Source organism: Ips typographus, linkage group LG7 (assembly GCF_016097725.1).
Source record: "Ips typographus isolate SLU linkage group LG7, UJ_Ityp_2.0, whole genome shotgun sequence".
In the NCBI taxonomy this organism is placed as follows: Eukaryota; Metazoa; Arthropoda; class Insecta; order Coleoptera; family Curculionidae; genus Ips; species Ips typographus.
This window is the reverse complement of record NC_138428.1, coordinates 1,692,860-1,714,278: the sequence shown is the minus strand read 5'-3', so window position 1 is coordinate 1,714,278 and position 21,419 is coordinate 1,692,860. Positions and strand designations below refer to the sequence as shown.

Sequence of the window (21,419 nt, the reverse complement as noted above, 5' to 3'; positions counted from 1 at the left end):
CCACCTTAAAAAGCAAGTAGATCAAGATCACCAGCATCAATGACCTTGATCGTCCTGTGGATCCTATATCTGACATTTGAGGGATCTTCAATTTTTTCTTGCGAAACAAGTGGGGTTTGATTTGGTATAAAAAGAGCGCATTGAAATGTGTAAGCCATCACTTCAAGTTTTGGTGTTTAAGTGATCAAGTGAATTAAAAAAATGAAGGTACTATTTTTGGTAAAATTGCAAACTCCAGTTACAAAATAATGGTTTTATAGGTTATAATCATTGCAACCATTATGGGCTTTGCCGCCTCCGCTCGTTTGGATAATTTGTACCTACCACCCAATCAAAGATCCAATGGGGGAGGTTTTGGTGGACCTGCGCCTTCAGGAGGATTTCCTTCTTCATCTCCATCCGGAAGAAGTCCAATCCCTATTTTGAAATTCAACGCTGACAATAATGGAGAAGGCACTTACAGGTACAGGGCTCCTAGCTTGACCAGTCAAACAACTCACTAATTTAATCAACAGGTACAACTACGAAACAGCCAACAGCATCACCGCTGAAGAACAAGGAGAAGCTCGTGGTGACGGTACTAAAGCCCATGGCTCCTACTCTTACATCTCTCCCGAAGGAGAGCACATCTCCATCACCTACACCGCTGACGAAAACGGTTTCGTTCCCCAAGGCTCTCACATCCCTACTCCACCTCCAATTCCAGAAGCCATCTTGAAATCTCTCCAAGAGAACGCTGCAGCTGAAGCTAGAGGTGTGTACAATGAAGGGCAGTACCGTGGAGAAGGTTTGAACGAAGGAAGGTACAATGGAGAAGGTCAAGGAGGATTCCAAAGAGCTGCTGCTGGTAGTGCTGGTTACGCAGCCAATGGTGGTTACCGATACTAGATTGGATAGCCATTTTTTATTTATTTTTCTGTATGTTCTTGTGGTGGCAATGCCGAAATAAAGGCCAATGAAAAGAAACCTTTTTGTTTTACAAACTTCCTTTATGATTCACTCAGAGCAGAAGTAGTTTTAGCATTTATTTTTGGGCTTTTGAAGTGGAGAATGACCTGCCTGATCGCCACACCTAATCTCATTAGATTTTTGGGGCTATTTCAATTTCACAGTAATAGTTGCTAGACCAAATAGTTTTCCAGTACTTGCAGAAGAATAACTCCCGGAAATATACAAGGTCCCTATAAATTTGCAATTTTGGCAGACAAGTTTTGACTAATTTTACTACACTTGTAACTCCTCCTAAGCTGTTTAGAAGGAAGCCAGAGGATCTTCCTGTATAGTTTTACATATTCTGCTGCCTTTCATTCAAAATTTTCCACAAGAAATCAATGGCATTAACACAGAATCATTAGAAACCAATGATTTAGACATGAATGGAACAAATCTTCCGTAATATTACTTTTTTTCTGTTCTGAATATAGTCCAAAACATTGTGCAACTCTATAAAGTAGCTAAATCAGATTAAAACTCTATGACGTAGACCTTCGTCTAGAAAACTGCTACAATCCTTTCAAAGCTCATCTGAAGAATCCAAATTAAGACAAATTTCAATTTTGTTGTCACATTTCAATTTTTGAACTGTTTTAAATGCTCAAATGATCAAATAAAGCTGAATTATCTTAAGATGGAGACAAAAAGAGAGAAATTGATTATAAACTGGGGCTTGTCATGACATTTTTGAAACATTAAACTTTAAAATCATTCTCAATTCAAGTTTAGGTATTTTTCCCAAGACACTCACTGGTTCTTCTCTAAATTACAGCATCATCAATTACGAAATATTATCGATACTGTTATCAGCCACATCTATAGGTTGCTTCTTATATTAGCTTCTTCTTTTCAAAATATGAATGTACGTTCTCTTCAGACTGATGAAGAAAAAAACAGAAAAATGATCCAAATTAACAGCAGTGGCCATCCCAATTAAGAGCACAGCTATTTTAATAATTATTATTATTATTAATTGATCAGAATTGACCTTCATTCGATTGCAGTTGTATTACAAAACATCAGTGAACCATTCCTTTTTTTCAATACAAACGGTTCCGCCTTAATATTTAAAAATGTCAAGTTCCCACATTCCATATAGTCTTCGGGACCTTGTAAGGTCAAAACTATATTGGTTGCATCGTTAGACAGTATTTTTTTGCCCAGGAAGTGCTGATTAGTTTGGACAACGTTTCGAATGGCAGTTATTAATCATCAAACCAAAAACAGCAACTGTGAATCAATCAAACTGGTTCAAGCATCTTTAGATAATTTTTTTTTTTTGGGATACATAGGAAACTGTCAGAACTATTAAATGTAACGAGCGTACTAAAGAAATTTCACGTTTCACCAAGTATCTCTTCCACATCCACAGGTTTCCCGTAAAATATTGGAAATATTGATTGTTCTATTAAAACTAAAACTACTACTTTATTTTCAATTTGGAATCTTCTTCTGGAACAATGTTTACTTATACTATTATGTCAATTATCCAATTTAACCAACCAAGAGATTTCCTAGACTGAAACTATTAAATTAAACATGACAATACTTACGTAATCTGATATACTATGTGTATGTTTAAAAGTGGGCTTAAAAACCTTCAATAATGCAAGACAAATCTAAATTTTATAGACATTTGATTGATTATCTTTTTTAAAAAACTCTTTCCGCACCTTTTAGTGCTTCTAGCAGTTAATCCGATTGTCACTGTTTGAACCTGAACAATGACCTATAGAAGATCAACTTAATTACGAACGGCCTTGTTCATATGAATGACATTTTCGGGTGCCATCCTTTTTAACCATGAGTATCAATACGTATATATAAATCAATTTGCAAGAACCAACAGCATCAAAACATCTGTCGAGTCTTGAAGACACCACAACAACTACTATCTGCACAATGTTCGTTCAAGTAAGTTGTCTTGTTAAAGTTTTTTGGTGGTTTTAGTAAAAAATTGTCAAATAGGTGGTGACTTTTTGTGTTGCTGTGACATTGGCCAGTGGTTTGGATAGTACTTACTTACCCCCAGGTCCTGGACAAACTCCTGCCTCAGCTGAAGCACGATCTTCCACCAGCAAGTACCAAATCATTCCCATTGTTAAATCTGTCTTAGAAAATGAGGGTGATGGCACTTACAGGTATTTTAACCAAACTGCGCAATTATTTTTTTTAATAACTCATCATATACAGCTACAACTACGAATCAGCCAATGGAATCCAAGCAGAAGAAAAAGGAGACGTCCGAGGTGATGGCACCAGAGCTCGTGGTTCGTACTCCTTCACCCTCCCCGATGGCCAGCACGTCTCCCTGACCTACACCGCTGACGAAAATGGATTTGTAGCTCAAGGTTCCCATATTCCCACTCCTCATCCCATTCCAGAAGCTATTCTGAGGGCTCTGGAAGAGAATGCCGCTGCCGAAGCTAGGGGAATCTTCGACGACGGCCAGTACCATGGAGAAGGACTGGAGGAGAGTCAGTACAAAGAGGAAGTTGGCAGTGCTGGCGTTGGAGTGATAAGTGCCAAAGCTCAAGCAACAGCCACAGCCGGAGAAGGTTATAAATACTGATCGTATGGTGTGAAATTGCTGAATAATATGTATTGGGTTAAATATGAGTTTTTTTTTCTCTGATATGTAAGACAATAAGACAGCTTTAGAATCTTCATAACACGCTTATTTGACACCTCAATGGTTACAGTGGTTCAATTTATTCATCGATGATAAATTTGAGACAATTCTGCAAAACCAACATGAGTAGCATTTAAGTAAATCTCTTCACAGTGGGTGAAGTTTGTGATTGGTCAAAAAGCAACATTTTGATCAATTACACACTAACAACAGTGTTGCAATTTACGCAGATGCTGTCATTAGTGTTTCTTTGTACAGAGCGTTTCCAAAAGTGTCATCCTGTTTGAATTATCTGAACAAAAAAATATTTTCAAAAATGTCGTTTTAAAAATGGCATGGGCAAGGCAAAATAAAATACACAAGATGTGTGGGCTTTTTGAACTACCCTGTACGCATCTTACTTACAAAGTCGTTCGTTTTATCGTAACAGATGAGATAATGGACCTTTGAGAAAGTAAAGTCACCCTGTACTGTTCTTCCCACTTCTCCTAACAGTACTGCTTCAAAATTAAGAAACTTATTGAGTAGCTTTATAGCTTGATGATTCAGTTTAGACAATTTGTGTTGCGTTTCTCAGAGCAATACTATTCGTAGGAAGGTTGATTAAATTTTGCAGTTTAATAAACATTTGACGTTAATGCATATAAATTGAATACCTCCATGATAACTTAATTTCAAATAATACAGTTGTAGAAGTACGTTACTTATTGTATACTTTTGCACGTTAATGGACTGCTTATATACTGCTTTTTCTGGTCAACAATATTTTTAAAACAGTACATGAGTGCTAAGTGAACTTAGCAGTACTTTTATACCTCAATAATCAGGGAAGGACAATTTACCAGTAATATTACACCTCGATGATCATTTGTAAGTCACATTAGAAGTTCAGTTTGACAGACCTTCTAATTCAGTTGATTTAGGTATGCTTTTATAAAAAGTGATAATAAACTTATTAAAGTATATAGTAAAAAACAGCCAAGTTATGACAGTTTAACTGACCATTTGCAAATCTCAGTACAGTGAGTAGAGTTTGTGATTTGTCAAAAAATCAGCTTTCAGCTTGCTGCTTTTTTTACCAATCACAAACTACCAACAATGTTGCCATTTACGCACATGTTAGAGCTAGCTTTACTAGTTTTTGAGGTTAGTTTTGACTGTGACAATACAGGTGAGAAAAGTCACAACTCTGTAGAGATGATGCTCCTAGAGATGCAAACTCCTATTTTCTTGTAAACTTGTGTAAATCTTCTTGACTTCATCTGCAGGTCACTTAGATTACAGTAGTCTCGCACGTAACAACTTTATAAGGTCTTATGTGTCATGCAAATGTATGGTGCAACCGTGAGAAAAATTGAACCACTTCAAACCTAATTAGGCACGCAAACGAACCTGTTTCCAAATATACAAAAATGATTGATTCACCAATTAAAATCCTCAAAAACGAGGAAGCTTTTAAATTTTTGATGATCGAGGCAAGTGTTAAAGTGGTCCTGTAACCTTCAACATCATTCAAAAAATTGTATCTTCTTCCAAGGATTTAGGGATGGGCTTGAGGTCCACTGTGACTTAGACAAATTGGCTTGCTATTGAAACCCAGATAAGTGAAATTTGAAAGTTCAAACCGCTTCAGGTGCTAAATGAAAATTATCTACTCGTTTTACACCTACAAGCTACTCTCGTAATCTTTACTACATCAATAAACTAGTTGAACTTATTACGTGCGTTCTCGTTTTACTTTCTCATCAACGTGCAATTTCAATATTGTCTACCTGGACTAATCAATGTTATATTCAACCCTGAAGACTGCTAGTCGGTGTACCAATTGATGATCAGTCCTGGTATACGCACAAAAACCACCATATGAATGTAATCCCATTATCTCTGCAATGGGTCCAAGTATAGAACCATCTTGAGCGGCGCCACGGGGTATTGCATGCACCTAGTTCTTCAATGGAAGCTCTTTCTCTCTCTCGTTCCCACAGAAGAAGACGCACTTTAACGGTGTTATGTGTGTATCTTCTGTTGCAACCGAAGATGCTATAGAGGGGCAGACGATTCGGTATAAAAATCAATTGCCAAAATTTCAGAAGAGCATAGAGTGAAGTGAATTAATATCGACAACATGACTACTCGAGTAAGGGTTGATTTATTTCTTATAATATAGGGTGGTTGTGGTATGGTTGAGTATTTTTAATGTAGTATAGTGTTGCTAAAAGTTAATTTCTTAACTATTCGTCTGAAAATAACAAGTGGTTACTTTTCTAGCTGAGTACATCTCCTAGGAAAATGTTTTCATATTAAGTGAACCATCCTGTATATTTATAGTTGAGGACAAATTTCTAATTTACGATTTTTGATATCTTAACGTAACATATAAATCATAATTTAAAGCACAAACAGCTGAAATTCATTTTTCTTTGCTTGGAATAAGGCAAAGAACATTTTTTACTTTCCACAAAAAGACACACTCTGTATAATTTTTTTTTCACATTTTTAAGTGGTTTTTATGTATTTCCAACTGTTTTCAAAATAATAACGTTTGAACATGTTTTGGAAACGTTTATATCTAGAAAACAGTTAAATATCTTCAGAAGCTATATAACCCAACAATGCAATTTTCTTCGGTTTTCTTGAATTATTTTTGAAACACCCTGTACAAAAGTAGATCAACCAACGGATCACTATTATTCTAAATTGAACACTCTATATATGTTTTTCTTAAATCTAGTTTTAAACACCCTGTACAAGGTGTAACCAACATGAAAAAATTAAACTTTTTTCCTATATTATATAGGTTTTTCCAAAACTTTACAGTAAGTAAGAAACAAATATAATCTCTCTTTTTGGGACAACCTGTATAATAGTGTAATTTTAAATTATTGTTCTTTTAACCAATCTGCCATTTTGCGTTAAAAATTGTTTCATATATGATGATGCATGCCACTCTGTATAATTTTAAACGTAATCAACATCTTTTATACACCCCCAAAGTAAGTACCTATACAGGGCGTACCATTTTCGATACTATTACAATTATATATTTTTGGAAAGTCCACACTAAGCCTAAAAACGTCTGTTTGTGTCTAAAAACTACGCCACTGGATTTTGCAGAAAACTATCTATAAAAATGCGTTTTAACTTCTTTGATAAATTTACAGATACTGAGTTGTAGATTTATGAGTCGTCCCTGAATTTAAAAAAGGGGACACCCTGTAGCTTACTATCTGAGTCACTTTTTTTAATTATGTAAAAACTCTGTATACCTGATTTAGTTGTGTCTGTAATTAGTTTACAAATAAATTTAACTGCATGTTTATAATATACATACGAAGTGTGCACTAAAACATTGTACCGAGTGGTCAAAGAAAAGTAATGACTGGTACAGTTTATTGATCAGTGACTTAAAATTTGCTGAAATTAATTATACAGAATGATCTTTAGTAGTCAGGCAAAAATATTTCCCTTACCTTATTGTTTTCTAAACAATTTTTTTGTATTGCACTATGTTAGGTTAATATTCAAATAGATCACGTGACTGAAAATACATAATCGCTGAAGTGTCTGAAGCGTTGTAAATCCTCAAACGTAAACCATTCCTCAATTCTAGCAACTTATGGTTAAGTAATTAAGAGAAAATGAATCAAATATCTGTCCCAATAAACCAAAAACATTCAACTTGTACCAATTAGTGTAATTGCACTTAATTATTAAGCTTCATCTGCATAACAACACTTTATACACATCATTAAACCTCGATTCATGCCATATTACTTAACAATAAAGAAACCGCAATTCAAACAAACTGACAATGAGCTTGTGGTTGCATGTTCACTTTCAATTAATTAACATCCATTGTTATCCAATTATATATTATTTTAATTTCAGTTGGTACTGATAGCAGTTGTTTGGGTGTGGCCTCGTGTGGTAGGCTTGACAACGCCCAGTACCTCCCCCCTAACAGTCAAGGTGGTTCCTATCCAGGACAACAAGGACCAACCAACCAGTATCAAGGTATACCTCATCATTTAGTTAAATAACTGTTAGTTAAGAATCAGCTGTAAAGGTTAAAGTTCAACTGACTCTTGTGCTAGAAGCCTCTGGCAAGCTTTAAGAGGTTTTTCAGTAATATTTATAGGCTATTCAAAGCCTTGGCCAATTCAGCAAGTCGGGAGGTAAATTACTAGAAAAAAATCGTTATACACAAGATTTTTTAATGATGCCAAAGCTCAACCTAAAAAATCAGTTGAAAACTTCAAAGGTTGGTGAAGATTTACTAAAAACCATGGAGAAACTGAAAAAGCCAGCAATGCAGAAAGCATGTGAAGTATAATGACCTGGATGAAGCAGCAGGACTTTAGAGAAAAGCGATAAAGCAATAGAAGATATTAATGCTGAAAAAGACAGGAAACTTTTTCCTAGAAGTGCAAAAGAAAAGAAGAAGAACATAAGTTGCACTGTATAAATGCGGGCTTCATAGCTAGAAATGTGATAAACAGTCGAAAGAATGAATTTTCCTCATTTATATGTGTTCTCAAAGAACATGCAAAATTTCAAAGCATAATAAACACTCTTTTCAAAGTTTGATTTTTGCAGGAGGAGCCTCATCACCTGGAGGTTACAACCAGTACCAAGGTGGTGCCAAAAACTTTGAAAGAGGCCCCAACGCCGACATCCCAATCTTGAAGCTGGACAACCAGAACGAAGGTGATGGTAACTACTTGTACGCTTTTGAAACTGGTAATGGCATCCAAGCTCAACAACAAGGCGTGGCTCAAGAAGGTGCAGGAACCCAATCTCAAGTCAGTGCAACTAAATCCCTTTAAAGTGAGTGAGGGTTTAATGAGTGTAATTGCAGGGTTCCTACTCCTACACCTCTCCCGAAGGTGAACAGATCCAAATCAGTTATCAAGCCGGTGAAAACGGGTTCCAGGCTCAAGGTTCTCATATCCCTACCGCTCCCCCAATCCCGGAAGAGATCCAGAAAGCCATCGAACAAAACTTGGCTGACGAAGCTAATGGAATTGTGGACGATGGACAGTACAAACCAGAATACCAGGAACAAGGTAGTTGTGGTAGTGTTTTTGATTTATGGCTGATTACTAATACAATAAATTGCCCAGGTGGGTACCAACAAAGGAACCAGGGAGGAGCTCAAAGCAACCAGTACATCCCTCCCAGTCCGGGAAGGCAAAATGGCAATGGCGGATACAAATACTAGGTTAAGGGCGTGTAATTTAAGTTGAAAATAAATGTGATGTTTAAGGGAATTTTGTGGTTTTTTTTGTTAAATGTCTAGTTGTCATCATCAGAAACTGTCCAAATTAGCTTTACTTTCATGGATTAAGATTCTTCAGAAAGCAGAAAAAGCTCTTAGAAACGAAGGAAATTATCAATTGTCAACCAGTTTTGTCAAGTGTAAATTATTTCATATCTGATAAACCATATCATAGATACAAACCAGGAATGTGATATGTTAAACAACAGTGCCGTTGTAATGACGATATTTAGAGTACTTAGTTAAGATCACTTCTATTGAAATGACAGAATTGGCCAATAGCAGCGTCTGATTTCACAGAAAGAAGTTACTCTGAACTAAAAATACTGGCCCTTAAAAGTAAAAATAACGGATTAATAGTAAACTTATCAATAAAAGATTACCGTTTGTTTGTTCAAAGTAGATAAAACTCCTGTTTGATAAGAGTTTGATCATTGGAAAGAAATACTAGGGGCGAAAAGGTGGTTTACAGTGACAGTGACAGGAGAAAATGACTTTGATCAAGACGTGCTATCTAGTTTTAGTGATTATAGTGTTTGTAATGTGCTATTTATCGTCTAGAGACACTCGAAGACCACATGAAAATTCGGAAAAACTCTTGTAAGTACTGGGAATGGTCACAGTCTAAGGGGTTAATTTTGGGTTTATTTTGCAGGCGGTATTTAAGGAAGTCGGTGAAAATGCGTGAATAGAGACACTAAACCTGAGAAATTAATTAGAGAGCTAAATTCATGGAGAAAGTGCCAATTTTTTGTACATACTATTCTTAATTAATATACCCAACTGGTGTTAAATTTGGTGAATTTACTGGTCAAGTGAGCAAAAAACCTAATCCAATACAAGAATTTTCTTTAGATACATCTCCCCTTATTAACGTCACAGCATAAACTTAAAGTATTTTTTTGGATTTCCTTGTTTCTTTGATATGTATTTGTGTAATATCAAGATATAACCAAACATAGAAAAAAACAAAAATTTGGTAAAAAAATTAATAATGCAATACCATTAACTGTGCAGTTTTGTGCCTATCTACATACTTTATCTAACACGCTGTATTTGCCAGATAACCTATTAAGAAATAATGATCCGTTAGTACGATAAATCTGTTCAATGATATGCAATTGATCAACATCGTAAAAACGCTGATTGCCTGAATATACCAAAACCTTCAGAATCATGTTTACCTGATACAGTGGATATCAGTTAGTTTGGTGGATTTAGGGCTAATTAGCTTAAAACAGAATAATCTGTTTAAGATATAGGAATAATATAGTAGGCTCAGACCCTCAAAAGGTGTAGACAGGCCGAAAGCATGACAAAATGTATTGAAAATGCGAATAAGATAGCAAATTGTGTTTAAAGTCATAAATTAATTAACAAAAATTTTACAGAGTTTATAATTGAGGTTAACCTAACCTAAAATGAACTGTTCCTTCCTTCCTTCGTGAACCCCCCAACTAACAGGGGGGAGGTTGGCTTCTGCTCCCTTTATGGGGCAATTTTCCAAGGGTTTTCTTTCTGCCCAGGATTTGTCTGACTCTAAATCATCCCTAGGCAGGCCTCTCAGTGTCCAGGAGGCCCACCTACAAACAATATCAGAAAAGGTGTTTAAAATCAGTTGTAAACAATCACACCATCCTATTCCCTAGATATCTCTATAGAATAGGAACTGTTTATTGTACAAATGTTTTTGACAAACAAACAGATGACATTAAATGAAGTATTCTGACAGTTCTGACGTGGTTTAGATTTGTTGCCACTGTCAGTGTTGGTCTTGCCAAATCATCAATCTGTTTGACAAAAAAAATGCTTTACAGGAAAACAACAGAACATGGGTATTTTGGAAACTATATACCTTCAAAATGTATTAAAAAAAAAACAACAAAACTCTCACAGACATTTTATTTATCTACAAAAAAAAAACACACAAATATGTACAAAAGAAACACCAAAACACCTTAATATCTATAACCCCCGTTGGGAGCCACTGGCTGCTGCTGACTAGGGTAATCTTGACCCTGGGGTTGGAACCCTTGAGGAGCTGGTTTGTACCCTTGCGCATCACCTCCAGGTCCGCCCTTTCCCGCTGGAACCCCCGCAGCAGGGTACTGCCCTTCGTCGTGTCCTTCATGATACTGCCCATCATCTCCTTCAGGGTGGTAGGCTCCTTCCAAAATTTGCCCAGAAGCCTCAGCCTGTCTAATCACTTCCAAGGACTTCAAAATTTCTTCTGGAATTGGAGGAGGGGTGGGTAAATGGGCACCTTGAGGGTTGTAGCCATTTTCGTCAGCGGTGTAGGTGATTTCAAAGTTTTGGCCTTCGGGCGAGACGAACCTGTAGGAACCTTGGGCTTTGTTCCATCCAGAGAGGGCGCTGCCTTCTTCTTGGGCTGCTATATCGTTTCCAGTTTCATAAGCATACCTAGAAGTAATATTCACTTATTTTAAGTGAAATTACCATTTTTACAGGAAAAATCTCACCTGTAGGTACCATCTCCAGGATTCTCGCTGTCAAGCCTCACAATTGGAACGTCAGCCAATGGGGACCGTGGTTGTTCAGGGTACTGTTGAGTACCAGCAGGGGCTCCGTATTGGTTGGATGGTTGTCCTTGAGACTGCAACCCTGAAGGACCTTGAGACCCAGGAGCACCATAGGATTGATCTTTAACAAATCAAATTAGGTCATTGCTGGTGTTCTAGTATTCCGAACAAGTTAACCAAAAGAAGCAATAAAATGAAGAATACCTGGTTGCGGGTTGGGTTTGCTGAATCCTGCTGGTGGTTGACTAGACCCCTGGATGGAATTTCCTTGAGGAGGCAGATACTGGAGGTTGTCAAGCCTGGCTGAGTAAACGCAACCAACCAGTGCCAAAATAAGCAGTACCTGCAACAGCAATTATTTTCCCATCAACAGATTTTACCTTGAAACATTTTTTTGTGTACGTATTAGCACAGACAAACTAATATATATATTAGTTTGTCTGTGGTATTAGGCAATCTTGTAGCATCATTACTTGAACCAAATTTCCTGTTTCAACAAGCACACAAATACTCGACATAAACAGCAGTCAATTAGGCGTTACAGCCACTTAATAATGTACAAAGGGTTGTGTAATGTATATTGTCGAAGATGGTTATAGTGTAATAGTACCTCGTTAAAATTTGTGAGTGTGTGCGAAATTGCATGGGTAACCTTTTGGGCAATCTAGATGTAGTTGTAGAAAGTGATCGGTACTTACGATAGGGTGCTCATATTTGGTTTACGGTTGAGATTAAGCGATTTGGAGTACCAACCGGTTATTGTTAGTCGTGAAAAATGGATTATTACTAAACCGATGTGCAAATTGCAATAGCGTGAGAATGGACATTTTCTTTGTGAAATCCGGCCTTTGAATGTGTGAAGATGATTGCAACGAGATTTTAGATATTTTGAGAAAGTAGCCTAATAATGCAAAACATTTTTAGTCAATTTCCAGAACAGTTTTGTAATAAAACCGTCAAATTTTTAAAATAAAATTGTTCTGTATCCATTTTAGTTTTGTTTTGCATTGTGCACCTGTTTCAGAACCATTTGACAACACATTGAAACATTGAAATTCATCCGCAATTTTCAAACCTTATAATTTCCATTTCGAACATTTATGGTACCACTGGGTACTGTACACCCAAAAATGGTTTTTCACACACAAGTTTAAGAAGCACTGACATGTGTGTAATGTTCGAAAAACAAAAATGAAGAAAAAACCTATAAACTGAAAATTTTACATAAACGTTAGCAGTTTTCAATAGCAAATTATTATGTCAGAGTTACATAATTTTTTGTTGACTTTTAAAAACAGTGTTTCTCAAACTGTTTTCAGTAGAAAATCTACTGAAACACACGTTACTACATTATTATTAGATTAGGGCTAGTTGAAGTGTTTTGGTCGAAAAAAATGCATATTTTATTTGAAAGTATTAAAAGTGTTAATAAAGTATTAAAAGTGTTAAGTCAATTTTAACGCGTTTTTATATACCATTTTTTGAAGGCTTACAGAAAACCGGTTTTTAAAATTTAACTGTTTTCTATAACAGAAACAGATTGAAAGCCACTGGTATGTACAGTGTGAATCTTTTTATATAGTTTTAATGTGATATGGTTTGGAGTTTTATACGTCGATGGATAACCAATGGAATTCTAAAGATACGAATGAAAGAATTGAATCGTTTGGCCTCTAGAAAGCATGACATTTCACACTGTTTGAACCTGAATAACTGTCTTATTTGACTGACATGGTATGGACTTTTATGCAGTGCAGAATCAGCAACATTTACTGTCAAACTTAATTTTGAGAGCCACTGATAATTTGATAATTGAGTAGAACAGTTCATAATGTCTGCAAATAGTATGAAATTGATTGCTGTCTTACACAGTTTAAAAACCACTGGTTGTCTTAGGTAGGTTTATCAAAGCTGATTTGTAAATGGTAAACGTAAATTTGTCTGAAAGTAGTATCAGTGATACTCAAACAGTTTTTGAAATAAATGTTTGATTAACAAACTAGAAATACAACAATTTGATTTATCCCAATTTTAATACTTCAAGAATTGACAATTCTAGTAATCTACTTAAGTGTCATTTTTAACAGAATGTTAATAACTTGAGAATAACCAAAAACACTTTAAATTGTATTCTAATATGACAGAAATACTCTTTTGAGGGCCAATGATAGTAGAAATAATAGTTAAAGCAGTCTTATGGGTGGTTATCCACATTTAGGACAATTAGTGAAGTGAAGGAGGAAAATTCGTTGAATCAGTGTAATCAGTGTTTTAAGTTGACATCATTGCGGAACATCCAGAATGTGGAGAACTACTGATTTTGGTAAGAAACTTTTTATGAAAGACTGTCAATGCTGAATGACGTATCATACTTGGTTTGTACATTACTGGTATTTCCCAGTAGTTCTCAAACATGTTTTTGCAGAGTTGTCAAGCTTAAATAAGCGCAAAAATGACACTAAAACACTAATCAAGCACTGTCGCCTAAAACAAACAAAAAACCAAATAATTACGTAACAAAGTCACTCACTTTGTGCATCGCGAACTAGTTCAGGTAAATCGTGGGAACTAAAACTGATGTCTCACAAAATTGGCATAAGCATCTTATATTAGATGCGGGAATCTCCCACCCAACTGGACCAATTAGGTACACGAAGAAATGAATGCCTAATTACTGATGGTTTTTTAAATCTCACGTTTCGCGATGAACTTGATCTTTTTTCGCACATGTGGCTTAATTTCCTCCATTTTTAATTCACCCGTTAATTACAGTCTTCTTCAATCGAATGAACCTTGTTACGTCTTCATTTTGATTTGAACACGTACTTGAACTTTGATTTTCGAAAATAATAGTTGCTTTCCTATAGTAAAACTCAAATTAAAATCAAATTACGTAACATTGTAATGTTTGTCAGATTGAAAACATGGTTATTTGTTACGTCATCCCATTTTACTTTGATTTTTGCCATACATTTTGCTTTGATGCAATTATAGTAAAGAGCTGATCCACTCTGGTTTTGTAATCATAAAAAGCATCGTGACGGTAGATAAATTGAACAAGATTCAGATTACATTAAAAATTGCTTCTTCAATTACTTAGCCAAAAAGCCTGGTTATCTATAAGTTTGTATCTCAGATACACTGTGACCCAGTTAACTACTGAAAATATTTTTGAAATACATCCAAATAGTTATTAAATAGAGAACTTAAAGCAAAAGTGAAACTAATTCAGTTTCATCTTCCTGTTCACACATCCTGCATAGAGGTGTGTCCACTAGCCCCATACTATGGAGGAGTTTCCCTATTTGACAGTGGCCAGTCAGAAATCCTACTGTTAAACGTAGGTTTTTCCTGGTCATCGCCAAATATTTCTTCGGCGCCAGCTTCCCCCAGGGTGATCCTGGCAAGACCTTCTTTGGTTTTTGAGGGTTGAAAGACCCCATGTATAATACGCCACATATGCTCTTTTTGCTCTGCTTTGTAGGTGAGAGTTCCAGGTTAACTTCCTGTCGAGGGTAATACCAAGGTATTTGACTTCTTCAGAGAAGTTTAGTTTGCCTTTGAAGATTTCGGCAGGTTTTAAGCCCGATCAACTTCTTTTCCTGGTGAAAAGGATCATCTCAGTCTTGTCGGGACAGTTCCTTATATCATGTTTCTATTAATTTGAGCCCATCCTGCGCTCTATCACATAGTGCTCGTTTGGTCTTACTCCAACTAAACTGACACTGATTTGAAACGTGTTCAAACTACCTCGTCCTTTTAACATACAACTGGCAGTATAAAGAAAAATGACACAAATAAGATTGATTACCCAAATTGAACGTGAATACAACTTGAAAGAACCTTCGACAACCTCTAATAACAATAATGGTCATAATTGCTTCTTCGAACAATCAAAAACTCTTTATGTACAAACGGAACTGACAATTATCAATATTTTAAGCGCTTCATTCATTCCTCGGACATTGTTTACTATATTTTTTCCTATTCTACTACCGGTTGTATAGCGTTAATTATTTCTTGGCTCGGTATTTTTTATGACACAATATCAATTTTTTCCAGGTCCGGACCGCTTTTGTCCGATGCAATTGTCAGGAATATGCGACTTTCCGGATAAATTGAAGCTAAAATTTTAAGATCATAATGACGTAAGTCCGACCAGGAATTGGGGGACCAGATTATTTGTGCAAAATATTTCGTTTTGTTTATTTAGTTAAGTGCCGATTACATAATCGGTTTATTTACTGCTTGAATTCGCGCTTAAGTATGTAACAAAAAAACTTGACAATTTCGACGGCCCTTGAAAATTCAGAGGAATATCCCCTCGCTTGGGATCTGCGTTTTTACCGGATCGATCCTCGATAAATACTAAAATTACCATCTTTGAGATCATCAAACCACAAACAAAAACCCATATAGCACGGATCTAAAGATAAAGGTTACTTGGTAAGTCACGATTTTTTCCAAACGGTTTAATCTTTTTTTTTTCTACCAATGCTCCTAGATGAATTCATTAACACTTAAGGAGCACGTCTAATTAGTGTCTATTTTGTTGGAAATTTTGATTTGTTCCTGTCAAACCAGAGTGGGGGAATCTAATAAATGGTATAAAACCAACATGGGGTAATTACGACCAGCATACTGTCAGTGACAAGCATTTGGGGTAGTCAAGTGGTGTTAGTTCATGGTGGTTCTGCTAGGATTTTATAATATGAAACAAGTAAGTTAAAATTAGTTTTAGAGTGATTTCAAACTAAAAAATTGGAAATTTAGAAACCCTTAACTAAATACAGTATAAAATAACTCATTTTGACCTTTCTCAGTGTAGCAATTTTTTCCAAAAAGTGTCAAAAATAGCATTGTTGTTTGCATGAATAAAGTGTAAGTATAGCAATTTTGAAATTATTTCCCAGTTCGGTTTTGCGATCCAAAACCATCCTACTTTCACAAAAATTGCATTTTACCCTTAACCCTTACTCCACGACGTGGGTAATGTAACATATTTGGACAGTAATTTCAATTTTTGAAATTACTGTCCAAATGTATTCTTCGAGAAAGATCAATTAACATACAAAATGGAAGGAAACTGAGATTTGGTATTTAGAGAATATTAGAGGTAAAAATTCCCGAACCCAGGGAAAGCATAGAAGACAATTTGTCAAGAAATTCTCGAAAATATTATTTGATTTTAACCCAAATTATTTAATAAAATAGTATTAAATTCCTCCTGAAGGAATGCACATCAAAGTTAAGGGTTAAACAACTAGTTTCCTTGTAGAAATTAAGATAAGACCATTTAATAAACTGGAGTTAGTAGAAATTTAGCCCCAAATAGGTGGGTTTTATGGTATTTTCTGAAAAAGTAAGATTTTTCCAACGTTGCACTATTTATAGTAAAATATTTTCTTACTTCAGTTAGATTTAGCGTTGAGCCAAAATTCACAGTTGCAAAGCCAAAATTGAAATTCTTTGACCCTTCTTTCCTTATCCCTTAATAACAAAACTACAAATTGCTGTTGTGATTGATTTCAGGATATGCAGTAGCAAACCTGGGATTCTGTCAACCAATCCAATTAATCAAACATGCTTTTCTATACTAATTCTAAAAAATTACTGTTATACTTAAAAAATTAACCAAACGACATCATTAAGTAGGTAGGTTTTTAATGTGCCACTGAAAACCAAACTAACAATATTAAAAATACAAAATAAAACTTTTGATAAAATTGGTACCAATGTAGCTGTAGAAAACTGCAATTTTAGTTGTTTTAGTGTATTTTCACCAAATCTGATTACTTTTGTTAATAAAAATATGGTTGCAAATTAATAAAAAGTGTGGACTGATATTCATGATTGAACATATTCAGACAGGGTGAACAACTGCAATTGCTTCGTTTTTAAATTTTTTCTCTAAATTGAGTATATTTGCTTTTTTTTAAAACCAAGAAATGTGTATTTAATCTCCAATGTCATTGTTAAGATCTTCGAAGAAAGCTATTTATAGACTGAATATAAATCTAAACCGGAGAGTTAATTGAAAATGTGTTGTAATATATTACATTGAATACATATTTATTAAGCATTCCTCCTGTTAGATTGGCTAAATTATTATAAAACCAAGACAGTTTAACAATATATTAAATAACCTGCAACCATTGTTGCAGTTGGTTTTACTTCCCATAAATCCAACCATAACAGAACAATAATTTTCTTATATGTTTACATCTGATTTACATAATACATCACATATTCCCATAGAACTAATTTTTCATTAATAATTTCAGATCGTTTTGGCCCTGGCTTTGGTAGCCTGCGTCCAATGCGCCAAACTGGACCATCTTTCCTATTTACCACCAGACAGCAGGCCGAAACATCCGGAACCCTACGATCAAGGGCTGGCAGCCCCTAGTGGGCAGGGTGCTGTAACACCAGGTGGTCCTGGATCACCTACATCACCTTCTGGGCCCAGCTCTGTTGGAAGTCCAAGTGCACCAGGAAGTGTAGAACCCACAGCATCCAGTCCTTATGGATCTCCTAGTTCACCTTCTGGACCTAGCTCGTTTGGTCCCACTTCTTCCAGCTCTTTTGGAGGTTCTGGACCTACTTTACCCAGTCGCCCAAGCTCACTCGGTCCCCAGTCTGGAGGAAGTTATCCTCAACCTGGACCTTCAGTAAGCATTCCCGGATCTTCTGGATATACCTCACAAGGGCAACCCAGCCAACCGGAAAACAAATACCAATCAGCCCCACAGAATCAAATCCCCATTTTGAAATTGGACACTCAGAACACCGGAGATGGCAACTACCACACTGAGTACGAAACTGGTAATGGAATACAAGCTGAAGAGACTGGAGAAACCCAAGGTGACACCTCTGTAGTCCAAGGAAAATTCTCTTACACATCTCCTGAAGGAGACAAAGTTGGTTTAAGCTACACTGCTGACGAAAACGGTTTCCACCCTGAAGGTGATAATTTGCCAACTCCTCCACCTATACCAGACGCAATTTTAAAGAGTATCGAGTACAATAAAGCCCATCCTGAAGAAGAAAACGATGATGGTTCTTACTCAGGTGATGAGTCTTCCGGAAAATCTTCAGGCGGTTCCAATCAATATTTGGCTCCACTACCCGGTGCTTCTGCTGGATTCCCTTCAAGTGGTGGACATGGAACATTTTCAGGACCTAGTGGAGCCAAATCTGCTGCACCTAGTGGTTTCGGACCCCAGCAAAGTGCTTCAGGAAGTTCTCAGCCAAGTCAGAGCGGTTCTCAGCAACCAAGTTACCCAGGACAATCTAGTGGAGCTGCTCAAGGTTATGCAAGCCAGTCTGGTGGACCTTCAGGTCAAGGTGGTGGCTTTTCTCCAAGTGGTTCACATGTAGGTCCTGCTGCTCAAGGTTATTCAAGCCAGTCTAGTGTAGGTCCTTCTGGTCGTCAACCATCAAGTGGTACACAAAGTTATTCAGGCCAACCTACTGGAGCTTCTGCAGGTTCTACAAGTCAATCTGGGGGATGTTCAGGATTTGGTGGATCATGTGGAGGAAACGATGCACCTTCAAGTACATACGGATCTGCTAAAACTGCAGGACCTGAACCTCAACAACCCGGTTATCCAAGTGGAAGTTCAGGCCAACAACAACCAAGTTATTCAAGCTCTTCAGGCCAGGTCAGTGGAAGCCCTGTAGGTCAACGACCACAAAGTTACTCAGGTCAGACCAGTGGAGATTCTTCAGGGTCTCAGGGATATTCTAGTCAGGCAGGATGTTCAGGGTTTGGTGGTTCATGTGGAGTGAGTGCACCTTCCAGTACTTACGGACCTGCTTCAGGACCAAGTGGGCCACAGTCTCAACAAACTTCTGGTCAAAGGCCACAAAGTTACCCAGGCGCTTCTTCGAGTCCTCAGCGTCCGAGTTATCCAGGCCAAGCTGGTGGAGCTCCTTCAGGTCCTCAACAACCAGGTTATTCAGCGGGAGGTTCTTCAGGAAGCCAGTCCAGCGGATGTTCAGGATTTGGCGGTTCTTGCGGAGGAAATATACCTTCGAGTACTTATGGTCCTGCTAAACCTTCAGGACCAAGTGGGCCTGGGTCTCAGCAACCTAACTATTCGAGTGGCAGTCCAACTCCACAGCTTTCAGGCTCTTCGGGCCAGTCTAGTGGAAGTTCTTCTAGTCAGGGACCACGAAGTTATCCAGGCCAGTCTAGCGGAGCTCCTTCAGGTACTCAGAAACCAAGTTATCCAGGACAAGGTGGTGGAGCTTCTTCAGGTGCTCAACAACCAAGTTATCCAAGTCAAATTGCCGGAGCTGCTGCAGGAAGTCAATCTAGCGGATGTTCAGGATTTGGCGGTTCATGCGGAGGAAATGTACCTTCTAGTACTTATGGACCTGGCAAATCTTCAGGACCGAGCGGACCAGGACCTCAGCAAACTGGCTATTCGAGTGGCAGACCAGCTCTACAGCATTCAGGCTCTTCGGGTCAGCCCAGTGGAGGTTTCTCTAATCAAGCACCACAAAGTTACCCGGGTCAAGTTGGTGGAGCTCATTCAGGCTCCCAACAATCAAGTTATCCGAGTCCGACTGGTGGAGCTTCTGCAGGAAGCCAATCTAGTGTATGTTCAGGATTTGGTAGCTCATGTGGAGGAAGTGGGGCACCCTCAAGCGCCTATGGACCTGCCAAACCAAGTGGACCCGGACCTCAACAACCTAGTTACTCTAGTTCACAACCTTCCAGCAGTTATCCTGGTATTTCAAGGCAGGCTAGTGGAGCTGCTGGTGGTCAAGCCACTGGAAGTTCGCAGGGTTACCCTGGTCAATCTGGTGGAGTTTTGCCAGGTCCCCAAAGACCAGGTTATTCAAATCAAGCTAGTGGAGCTTCTGCATCTGGTTCGCAAAATTACCCAGGCCAATCTAGTGGATGTTCAGGATTTGATGGTTCATGTGGAGGAAATGGAGGTGCCAAACCTGCAGGGCCTGGTGGATCTTCACCTCAGCAGTCTGGTTATGCCAGCGGAAGCTCAGGAACACAAAAAGTGTCTAGTGGAAGTTACCCAGGTCAAGCTGGTGGAAGCTCACAAAGCCACTCTAACCAATCTGGTGGACGTCCACAACAACCAATTTACCCAGGTCAAACTGGAGCTTCATCTGGTGCAGTTGCAGGCAGTGGGGCAACATCCGGTAGTTTCGCTCAGTCACAAGGTCTTGGTGGCGCTACCGCTTATTCTGGTGCCTTTTCCAATGGAGGTGGGGTTGCAGCTTCCGCATCTGGAGCACAAGCAGGCTACCAGTATAATGCTCCTAATGTTCCTTTCGGTGGTTCTCCAGGTCAAGGACTTGGTGAATTTGGTCCTGGATTCTCTGCTGGTCACGTTAAACCTCCTGGCATTCCTGGAGTTCAAGCTCAAGACGAAAACGGCGGGTATTTGTACTAGAATTTTGAATTTTAAACTGCCATATTTGTAAAAATTGGACTTTGTGACTAATACTCTATAATATGTGATTATTTTAACTTGTCAAATTAAAGTGATTTTGTAATTTCAAGTTTTTCATTAGCCTGCGAACAATTTGCAACATCGTTTTTTTCTTCGATGAGAAGCACTTCAGGTAAAACAATTATAGTTACTTCACGCTAATAATATGCTTGTTACAATAATTTAAGAAACTATTTGGCATTCATATTCCCATATAAATGCGGTGCTTGGATGTAACTAGGCGTGATGTCATCAGTATTGTATATAAAGCAGACGAAAGCGCACCAAATAATTGTCTAATCCATTGAAACGATTGATGCAGTCCAAGGAAGAAATAAGGACCATCATTATGCAGAACGGGGTCATGCAATAACGCCAGCCTATTGTGTGTATATGGCTGCTAAAATTGAAATCGTAATAACCAGCTTAAAAAATCGTTTGATTGATGCCCACGGGGTCAATATTGTTTGAGATAGGAAAGGAGATCATGATCTGGTTGGTCAATCGATTTA

At 37.5% G+C, this 21,419-nt stretch overlaps 5 protein-coding genes across 6 annotated transcripts; 4 read left to right on the top strand and 1 right to left on the bottom strand.

Annotated features, from left to right (window-relative positions):
- The first annotated feature begins 99 nt into the window (after positions 1-99).
- Positions 100-966, top strand: LOC145731556 (endocuticle structural glycoprotein SgAbd-2-like). Its single transcript, XM_081983390.1, has 3 exons — positions 100-207; positions 261-463; positions 516-966. The coding sequence occupies exons 1-3, from the start codon at positions 202-204 to the stop codon at positions 886-888; spliced, it is 582 nt and encodes a 193-aa protein (XP_081839516.1). The 5' UTR covers positions 100-201; the 3' UTR covers positions 889-966.
- A 1,812-nt stretch (positions 967-2,778) lies between these two features.
- On the top strand, positions 2,779-3,601 carry LOC145731557 (cuticle protein AM1199-like). Its single transcript, XM_081983391.1, has 3 exons — positions 2,779-2,907; positions 2,962-3,134; positions 3,187-3,601. The coding sequence occupies exons 1-3, from the start codon at positions 2,896-2,898 to the stop codon at positions 3,563-3,565; spliced, it is 564 nt and encodes a 187-aa protein (XP_081839517.1). The 5' UTR covers positions 2,779-2,895; the 3' UTR covers positions 3,566-3,601.
- A 2,139-nt stretch (positions 3,602-5,740) lies between these two features.
- On the top strand, positions 5,741-9,697 carry LOC145731915 (pupal cuticle protein 27-like; the record flags this gene model as incomplete). Its single annotated transcript, XM_081983907.1, has 6 exons — positions 5,741-5,762; positions 7,514-7,639; positions 8,222-8,427; positions 8,484-8,691; positions 8,749-9,503; positions 9,559-9,697. Coding segments are annotated over 5 exons (660 nt in total), but the record flags the coding sequence as incomplete, so codon positions are not given.
- A 544-nt stretch (positions 9,698-10,241) lies between these two features.
- On the bottom strand, positions 10,242-14,043 carry LOC145731536 (uncharacterized). The gene is made up of 4 exons (XM_081983361.1): positions 13,974-14,043; positions 11,648-11,786; positions 11,384-11,564; positions 10,242-11,324 (listed from the first exon to the last, which is right to left on the bottom strand). The coding sequence occupies exons 1-4, from the start codon at positions 13,980-13,982 to the stop codon at positions 10,862-10,864; spliced, it is 792 nt and encodes a 263-aa protein (XP_081839487.1). The 5' UTR covers positions 13,983-14,043; the 3' UTR covers positions 10,242-10,861.
- A 1,959-nt stretch (positions 14,044-16,002) lies between these two features.
- Positions 16,003-20,972, top strand: LOC145731534 (uncharacterized). 2 transcript variants are annotated; one of them, XM_081983360.1, is made up of 3 exons: positions 16,003-16,163; positions 17,728-18,754; positions 18,839-20,972. In XM_081983360.1, exons 1-3 carry the CDS (start codon positions 16,128-16,130, stop codon positions 20,866-20,868), a joined length of 3,093 nt encoding a protein of 1,030 aa, XP_081839486.1. In that variant the 5' UTR covers positions 16,003-16,127; the 3' UTR covers positions 20,869-20,972. The 2 variants fall into 2 exon arrangements, with proteins under 2 accessions (XP_081839486.1, XP_081839485.1); XM_081983359.1 differs by having other exon boundaries at positions 17,728-20,972.
- Positions 20,973-21,419: the final 447 nt, after the last annotated feature.

Bases quoted from the DNA above. Each gene is read 5' to 3' on its own strand.
- LOC145731556 (XM_081983390.1), top strand. The intron at 464-515 runs GTACAGGGCTCC...TTTAATCAACAG, and splicing joins AATGGAGAAGGCACTTACAG to GTACAACTACGAAACAGCCA.
- LOC145731534 (XM_081983359.1), top strand. From the start codon at position 16,128: ATGGTGGTTCTGCTAGGATTTTATAATATGAAACAA. The intron at 16,164-17,727 runs GTAAGTTAAAAT...TAATAATTTCAG, and splicing joins GATTTTATAATATGAAACAA to ATCGTTTTGGCCCTGGCTTT.
- LOC145731557 (XM_081983391.1), top strand. The intron at 3,135-3,186 runs GTATTTTAACCA...CATCATATACAG, and splicing joins GAGGGTGATGGCACTTACAG to CTACAACTACGAATCAGCCA.
- LOC145731536 (XM_081983361.1), bottom strand. The intron at 11,565-11,647 runs GTATTCTTCATT...GATTTGTTAAAG, and splicing joins CAAACCCAACCCGCAACCAG to ATCAATCCTATGGTGCTCCT. The intron at 11,325-11,383 runs GTGAGATTTTTC...TATTACTTCTAG, and splicing joins CCTGGAGATGGTACCTACAG to GTATGCTTATGAAACTGGAA.